General features: G+C 40.4%; 1 protein-coding gene across 1 annotated transcript in view; it reads right to left on the reverse strand.

Moving 5' to 3' along the window:
* The window catches only part of LOC129828783 (zinc finger CCCH domain-containing protein 6), a 17,889-nt gene extending 8,590 nt beyond the window's left edge, over positions 1–9,299 (reverse strand). Inside the window, exons 1-9 of the mRNA XM_055889985.1 lie at positions 8,585–9,299; positions 6,346–6,583; positions 5,863–6,000; positions 5,055–5,334; positions 4,641–4,813; positions 3,638–3,775; positions 2,825–2,939; positions 2,123–2,232; positions 1,393–1,676 (exon numbers count right to left, since the gene is read on the reverse strand). Of these exons, the coding sequence (XP_055745960.1) occupies positions 1,393–1,676; positions 2,123–2,232; positions 2,825–2,939; positions 3,638–3,775; positions 4,641–4,813; positions 5,055–5,334; positions 5,863–6,000; positions 6,346–6,583; positions 8,585–8,676 (1,568 nt within the window). The 5' untranslated portion in view covers positions 8,677–9,299. The remainder of the gene's footprint in view (positions 1–1,392; positions 1,677–2,122; positions 2,233–2,824; positions 2,940–3,637; positions 3,776–4,640; positions 4,814–5,054; positions 5,335–5,862; positions 6,001–6,345; positions 6,584–8,584) is intronic.
* Positions 9,300–9,330: the final 31 nt, after the last annotated feature.

Below are 9,330 nucleotides of genomic sequence, written 5' to 3' on the forward strand. Positions count from 1 at the left end.
GCTAACACAACGTGCCATTGGAACACAGGAGTGATGGTTGCTGATAATGGGCCTCTGTACGCCTATGTAGATATTCCATAAAAAAATCTGCCGTTTCCAGCTACAATAGTCATTTACAAGATTAACAATATCTACCCTTTATTTCTGATCAATTTGATGTTATTTTAATGGACAATTTTTTAAAACTTTTATTTCAAAAACAAGGACATTTCTTAAGTGACCCCAAACTTTTGAACGGTAGTGTATATATTAAAGAGAATATTATATACAGTTGAAGTCGGAAGTTTACATACACCTGAGCCAAATACATTTAAACTCAGTTTTTCACAATTCCTGACATTTAATCCTAGTACATATTAACAGTTTTAGGTCAGTTAGGATCACCACTTTATTTTAAGAATGTGAAATGTCAGAATAATAGTAGAGAGAATGATTTATTTCAGCTTTGATTTCTTTCATCACATTCCCAGTGGGTCAGAAGTTCTCCAAAAAGTACATTCTTTGTGCACATGTGCAGTTGCAAACCATAGTCTGGCTTTTTTTATGGCGGTTTTGGAGCAGTGACTTCTTCCTTCCTGAGGTGCCTTTCAGGTTATGTCGATATAGGACTTGTTTTACTGTGGATATAGATATTTTTGTACCTGTGTCCTCCAGCATCTTCACAAGGTCCTATGCTGTTGTTCTGGGATTGATTTGCACTTTTCGCACAAAAGTACGTTCATCTCTAGGAGATAGAGTGCGTCTCCTTCCTGAGCGGTATGACGGCTGCGTGGTCCCACTGTGCTTATAATTGCGTACTATTGTTTGTACAGATGAACGTGGTACCTTCAGGCATTTGGAAATTGCTCCCAAGGATGAACCAGACTTGTGGAGGACTACAATTTGTTTTCTGAAGTCTTGGCTGATTTCTTTTGATTTTACCATGATCTCAAGCAAAGAGGCACTGAGAATGAAGGTAGGCCTTGAAATACATCCACAGGTACACCTCAAATTGACTCAAATGATGTCAATTAGCCTATCAGAAGCTACTACAGCCATGACACCATTTTCTGGAACTTTCCAAGCTGTTTAAAGGCACAGTCAACTTAGTGTATGTAAACTTCTGACCCACTGGAATTGTGACACAGTGAATTATAAGTGAAATAATCTGTCTGTAAACAATTGTTGGAAAAATTAATTGTGTCATTCACAAAGTAGATGTCCTAACCGACTTGCCAAAACTATAGTTTGTTAACAAGAAATTTGTGGAGTGGTTGAGAAATGAGTTTTAATGACTCCAACCTAAGTGTATGTAAACTTCCGACTTCAACTGTATAGCTGACAAATTGTGAAAAAAAAACATTTACATTATACTGAAGATTACGTGAGCATGTCAGGTAAAAGTAAAGCTACCTTTGAGCAATCTTCTGAGCCAGGTCCACTGTAGGTTTCACCACAATCTCGAACAGAGAGGGGATCTTCTTTCCCCCGGAGTTCCCCCCACTGCTTCCCCCCTCCTGTGGGCTGGAGGGTCCAGGACCAGGGTTAGGACCTCCAGACCCAGGACCACCAGGACCCGGTGTGGGCAGCAGCCCCACCCCAGGAGGGGGTTTAGGCAGGGGGGCAATCCCCTGTTTCCTCAGGTCCTCCAACTCCATCTCATCTTCATGGGCGATCTCCTCCTCTGTGTTGATGATCTGAAGACAATACGTAGAAACACAATGAAGCAAACAATCTGATGCAAAAGCTATACTCTTCACTGTATGGCTGTGGGTAAGGAACTAGTGAACTACTGTTCAGAATTTAGACTTTTGATAGATGTTGCTATTTTGATCCACACACAATCACTAAGTTGTTAGTGTAATGGTTTTAAGACGCAGACCGTTTAGACAGGGGGTAGGCAACCCTGGTCCTGGAGGGCCGCAGGCACTTCATGTTTTTGATTTAACCAACCTGGAAGACCAGGTGTGTTGAATTTAGGCAATCACTGAACTGATCAATTAGCTCAGTTGGTCTGGCGTGGTGCCTAGTTGGTGCAAAATCCTGCAGTACCTGCTGCACTCCAGGAACAGGGTTGTCTAGTCCTGGTTTAGACCCACAATATTTCAGTTTGTGGCGTTTATGATTATGATGTTTTTCTTACCTTATCAAGCAGGTCTTTGGTCACATCATTCAAAGGATCATGCGAGAATTTACAGTTGTCTCCCTGATAACACTTGGCTCCAGTATGAAAAAACTTACAGGGATATTCACGTACAGCCACGAGTCAAGGACAAGTATGGAGGAATAAGTGTATTACAATTGTCTGTTTTTATGTGGTGAAGCCAAAGACACATTTTCACATTGTGTGGACAATAAAGTTTTTCTAATTCTAAAGAATACATCAAAGTTTAAATCTGGGCTCTAGACTCACATATTAGTACACATATTACATTGCATATCAATATAGGACATCACTTACCTCACATACAACACACATATTACATAGTATTTTATGAAGAGAATCTCTAGCCTAGTCAATATATGATCTACTGACCCAATGAGTCATCATGACTAAACAGATGAGGGAAGTCAACTAATTCCTCTCATTTGAAGTTGATCAGATAAGCATGAACCCTCTAGAGTTAGAGTAATGATTTCATTCCAGGGTTGGGGTCAATTCCATTTCAATCCAGTCATTTCAGATAGTGAACTTAAATTCCAATTCCAATCCATTGCTTATCAAAGAGGAATTGGAATTTCTGTTACCTTAACGAATTAACCGAATAAAAAATTGATTTGGCAATTCCACGCAATGACAGAGACAATTCCAGAATATTTGTTGGTGATTCATATTGAAGGATATTGTGCATGTAGATGCAGTTGTCTCCTTTACTGCAGTATCCTTGGAGGTAGAATTTACACAGCTCCTTCTTCTTGTCTGGAGTAACCAGCTCATGTTCAAACTTACACTGGTCCCCCTGAAAGAGGGCGAATATGATGTGTGAGGAAGACAGAGATAGAATACAAGGTTGTTCTTTTTAAAGCAAATCAGCATACCAGCCTAAAAAGTACATTGATTGATTTTGCACTGTTCATAGATACTTATAACAAGGCGTATAATTATGAGCGTGCCATAATGCATTCATTATACCTGTAGACCTTCATTAGTGTAACTGAAATTTCTGTTGTTACATTCACCTCAGAGGTGCCGACTTGACTTACCTTGATGCAGTCCCTCTAGGAAGTATTTACCTTGATGCAGTCCCTCTAGGAAGTATTTACCTTGATGCAGTCCCTCTAGGAAGTATTTACCTTGATGCAGTCCCTCTAGGAAGCATTTACCTTGATACATCGTCCCTCCAGGAAGTATTTACCTTGATGCAATCCCTCTAGGAAGTATTTACCTTGATGCAGTCCCTCTAGGAAGTATTTACCTTGATGCAGTCCCTCTAGGAAGTATTTACCTTGATGCGGTCCCTCTAGGAAGTATTTACCTTGATGCAGTCCCTCTAGGAAGTATTTACCTTGGTGCAATCCCTCCAGGAAGTATTTACCTTGATACATCGTCCCTCCAGGAAATATTTACCTTGATGCAATCCCCCCAGGAAGTATTTACCTTGATGCAGTCCCTCTAGGAAGTATTTACCTTGATGCAATCCCTCCAGGAAGTATTTACCTTGATACATCGTCCCTCCAGGAAGTATTTACAGATGTATCTCCCGTTGTGTTCCACCGTGTGTTGGTTAATGAACTCCTTGGTCATAATGGGACGCTTCTTCTGAAAACCACCAGGAGGGCCCTTCCCACCACCCTCCTATGGATAAGACAACCAAAGGGACAACATTGGTCTGAAGCAGACAGTAAAAAATATGGATGAAGCCATCAGTGACGTCACCCTATTGTTTCCTATGAGAATGCTCAGTGGTGCATTTGATGACCAGGAAGTGTCATTACAGCATGTCGCCATCTTGCTACAGGGAGAGATTTTTTGGAAACATTGCAGTTTGAGCTGCTCTAGGAAGTGATGTTGCAGGCTAGCTCAGTGCTGCCCCCTCTCATGGAGTATCTAAACTTGAAGGCCGACTGAGGTACTACAGGCCTCCATTAGCAACTAAATGATCCCTTTGTCTGTGTGATTTTAAAGTACCACAAAAATCCCCATTTCGCCATTCACTATAATGGAGTGTCCTGTTTTCTAGAAACAATGCCTGCATTACCGCAGACGGCCTTCAACTTGAAATCCACAATGCAAGTGGGCAGTCGTTCTCCCCTGGTCTGAAGGTAACAGGTAGATTCTAACAATACTAGATTTTTATATAGAGAAATGATCTTTGCTCTGACATTTCTTCTATAAAAACAAAACACCAGGAGGGCCCTTACTTCCTTCTTATGGACAAGGTCACCAAAGGGACAAAATGGATTGGTCTGAACTCTAAACCAACTGAGGTACATTCTAACAATTCTATTGCTCTTTCTCAATTAGTCTTTTCTAGATTCCTCTCATCTTCTCTCCTCATCACCTTCTCAAACTGCATTGGAGGAAATCCAAGATCCTTCCCCTCTGACCTTCTTCTCCAATGCTTTTTGAAAAGGAGGCGAAGAGAGAGGATGCAAGCAATTGAGGAAAGACATATTGGGAAAGCGCCTGAATTACAATTTAAGCTATCTTTGTTCTTTACCTGCTTCATCCCTTCTCCGGCCTGCTCGGCCCCCCCGCCTCGCCCCCGGCCACGCCCCCAGTTCTTGTTGCCCTTCATCTGCTGCATCTGTTTCTTGTTGTTCTTGTTGAGCATGTTGCCCCGCCCCCTTCCTCCCACTCCACCTCCTCTGCCCCGCCCCCGCTGACCACCAACTGAAAAACACAACAACCATTAAAAGTCAGAACAACAGGATCTAATACATAGATCTTTGTAAAACATTTATGTAAGCTGCAATAAAATAAAATCCACATTTGTCAGAGGTGATATAAAAATCCAAAATGGACACACTTAACACTACTATAGCCACTAGACTGTTAACTTCGACAAACTTGAATATCATTCGACAAAACACTTCAACACAAAATCAACACAATTCACACAGGCCATACATACACTGCTGCTGTTGTTGTTTCTGCATGCCCTTCATGCCACCTCTCTTCATCTGGTCCTTGGAACCGCGTCCCCTGCCCAGGCCTTGGCTAGGAGATATAGAGTCTTTCCCCTGCCACATCTCCTCCTCATCATAATCACCCCCCTCTCCCTCATAGTCATACTTGTCTTCGCTGTAGTCGCTGTACTTGTCATAGTCACCACTACCACTCCTGTGTCGGCCTGCTGACCTCTCTGACCTCTGTGGGTTGCCATGGCCACCACTTGATGGATCACACCCATGCTGGAGGAGAGTCAGTCAGAAGAGATGGTAATGTTGTTATTGAAAAGGTATTGTATATGGTAAAAATGCTTGTTTATGCATGCCTATAGACCCTGCGATAGACTAGTGTCCTGTCCAGGGAGTGTACTTGTAAATGACAAGCTGCCTCCTGATAGGCTCCTGCCCTATGGGCTGTTCTGGCTCAGACAAGACTTACTTGTCCAAGGCTCACTTACTTACTTATACATGCCTATAAATACTTTAAATATATGTAACAAAAATATAAATGCAACATGCAACAATTTCAAAGATTTTACTCAGTTACAGTTGAAATCAGTCAAATGAAATAAATTCATTAGGCCCTAATCTATGGATTTCATATGACCAACCATTGGGGAGCCAGGCCCAGCCAATCAGAATGAGTTTTTCCACACAAATGTTCCACCCTTCAAAGCTTATGTTTATATATTCTTAATAAATTAATATAAATGTTCTAAATGCTTATGAATTGTAATAAATATAAATGTTATCAAACAATGACATATTTACCTGAGCTGACTGGCCATCATAGTCACCACCACGGTGTGACCTGTCTTGGTTCTTCTTGTTCTTGGGCCTGTCTCTCTCTGGTCTCTCCAGGGAGGACTCATAGCTGTCAGAACTGGAGCTACTGGAGGGGGAGTGATGCTGGGAGAGAGGAGAGCAATACTTAGGATGGTATTATGACTTCATTTTCTGTTTCACACTATAATTAATGAATAACGTAAACAAAAGTTTGAGTTGTAAGTGCTTATCTCAACTGAATCGGGTCCATAGAGAAAAACTAAAGGAAGTAGAAAATATCTAAATAAATCGATTCGTAGGTCTAAAGGTCAATTAAGTCAAATCAAAACCTGAAAGTCTACAAAATCAAAAGCAGTGTTTCACATGCAGAGTTGTAGGATTTTGCAGACCGATCATATTTCTTATTGTAAAAATTTGAGAACTGTACTTTAACGATGCCAGGTGTTGATTTCATGATTCTGGTCTTACTTTCCGACTGTCGCGTCTCCTTCTCTTTGACCTCCTCTTCTCTCTTGTTTTTTTGTATCTTTTTCTGGAGTGCCTGTGTGTCTTGTCTTCTTTCTCTATGTCTTTTTCCTTTTCTTTCTCATTTTCCTTTACTTTCTCTTCCTTTTCTTCATTCACTTCTTTGACTTCTTCTTTGCTCTCCTCTTCAATCCCAATCCCTTCATCATCTATTTCTCCATCTTCCAATTCACCATCCTCTCTTTAAACAGAACATAACATGTCAATATCAATTTAGAGAATCAAAAAGTGGACAGGAAACCAAATAGGCCATTTTCAATCTCAATAAACTGCTGTGTCAAAATCAACTTTTCTATCACTGAAATTAAATATTTAGAGACATTTAAGAAGAAATTGTTCAAATGAACTTCAGTGTTCTACAGAATTAGAAACAACTGTGTTTTTGTCAATAAATCACTAGAAATATTCACTTTTGTATTTTTTTGTGAGAATCCCATCAACCCTCTAGCACCCTTTTCTATGGGCCAGATACACATATGAAGCATTTGCGATTTTAACATTGAGGTAAACAAATGTTGTGATTTTGACATGTAGGTTAACAAATGGTGTGATTTTGACATGTAGGTTAACAAATGTTGTGATTTTGACATGTAGGTTAACAAATGTTGTGATTTGAACATTCTGGTAAACAAATGTTGTGACTTTGACATGTAGGTTAACAAATGTTGTGATTTGAACATTCTGGTAAACAAATGTTGTGATTTTGACATGTAGGTTAACAAATGTTGTGATTTGAACATTCTGGTAAACAAATGTTGTGACTTTGACATGTAGGTAAATAAGTGTTGTGACTTTAACATTCTGGTAAACAAATGTGATTTTAACATTTCGGTTAAACTAAAGAGGTGGGGTGAGTTTGACAGCGCAAACTTGATGTGTTCAGGCAAAATGTGATAATTCACACAGTTCATGTACTGTAAGTCAGGGCATAAATGTATTCTCGGGGTAAAGGGACAGTAGTGGAACCAGGGGTCTATGTAATTAACATGAGCTGCAATTTAATATCAAACAGTGCTGATAAAGGAATAGTTATGGGATATGAAGGAGCTGGTTGGGGCATGTAATAGCGTTCTTTGCGGAAGATGTGCATGCTGGATGTTTTGCAATGGGGAAAGGTGACAATATATGAACTGCTACATGTTCATGTAATGACCGTAGAGTTCAGATTGGTTGGTGATGGGCCTTAGTATAAAGTGGATGCATTTAAAAATATGGGAAACACTGGCAATTGAAATAAACAACACATACATTCCTGTTGATAAACATCATGCTTATTCATGCATATCTCCACCAATAATTCTGTTACTTGTTGATGTGAAACCAGAAAATCACACAGGTCATTCCATACCAGGTGCATCACCCATATTTTTAAAGCGACGTCCTAAATATGCCAATTGACTACCTGTACTGATTTGGTTACTATTCCGGTTTGGGCAGTTCTACTGAAATCAAGTCAAACTTTTTTTTAATATCAGAAGTGGCAATTTCTTTTTATATATCATATATAATGTAGTTCCCACAAACTTAAAACTAGTGCTGCATTAAAAGCATCCTTCTTTTTCCCAGTGGTGCAAGCTAAACATCTAATAACACTGGCAAATAGATCAAATTAAAGGGGCTTCTAATGATTGTGAGAGAGTGTGGGAGTTATCGACATCATCAACTGACAGAGACAGTCATTCAACACTGGCATTACAGCACAGCAGAGGCAGATTCTCATTCACAATCCTCTCAGCAATTTGTGTAGTGTTCGATAGGGGGTGGTAAAGAAGCGCATCGTGACTGGGGCGGGGCTAAGGCTATTACATCATCTACATTTACATAACCCCCTACAGAATGCAACAATATGATATGACCATGATAACTAACCAAACCCATCCCATATCCTCACTCAGTCAATGATACAGTGGAACATTGATGCGATGTCGCTATGCTTCCAAATGGGTGTTTCGTGATGGGAATTCTGTTTTGGACAGCGGGATAATGTTACTAGTACCTCGCTATAACGCATGCATGAAATAATCATATGTGAAAAGGCCCGACTTCAACAACGAAGCGTTGTCTGAGTCATTCGAATACAAATTCGGCTCATAACACAACAGTAACACAAGCATGTTGTTGAGACGCACAGATGAGTGGGTAAAGAAGATATAATTCCAGACAGATAAGAATGTTACTCGACCTTTCCTCCTCTGCAAGCTCAGAGTCTGTCATGTTTTTGTCAAGAACAACAACGGGGGTTGGGGGACTGGAGACCAGGCTCACAGAAGCCATGGACGGTAGGTGGAAACAACAACGGTTGGAAATGCCTTTCTCCTTTCGAAACAAGACTGAGTTGTTGTAGGCTATTCAGTCTGAGGCCGTTGGTGTTGGGTTGTGTCGTGAGAAATGCTGGTAGATTTCATGGAGACTGGAAAAAACTCACGGTAACCGTTACAAGTCTCAAACAGAGACAGGCAACAGACATTCTTTCTCCTCTCTCATTTCAATGACGTATTAACCCAGCAAGCACAGCTTGATACCCCGCTTTGTTATTATCATCCCGCCGGTTGACTGCTGCCATGGTATCGAGATATTGGAGACGGAGGGAGAAACACACAGATTTGTAACAATTTTCGTTGGTTTCAGCATCTTCATCGTCATAGGACATTGCGCCCGAAACATGTTCTCAAAATGGCTTCTCGGAAACCGAAGAACATCCTATTTTTTCTAATGTATTCTTCCACGTATAATGTCCTATCAGAGACAAGGCACAACAAAACTCTACAAAGTAATTGGTCCAAATATTGTTGCGGGATCTTTTGCTATACCCATTGGCCTAAAAATGTGTCCATTTTTTTTTGCACCTGGTGCAAGAATAAAGGGTATAAGGCTCACTAGAGAAGTTAACAATGTTGTTGTCAGCGGACTGATTTGTAAAATTTACAT

Source organism: Salvelinus fontinalis, chromosome 30 (assembly GCF_029448725.1).
Source record: "Salvelinus fontinalis isolate EN_2023a chromosome 30, ASM2944872v1, whole genome shotgun sequence".
NCBI lineage: Eukaryota > Metazoa > Chordata > Actinopteri > Salmoniformes > Salmonidae > Salvelinus > Salvelinus fontinalis.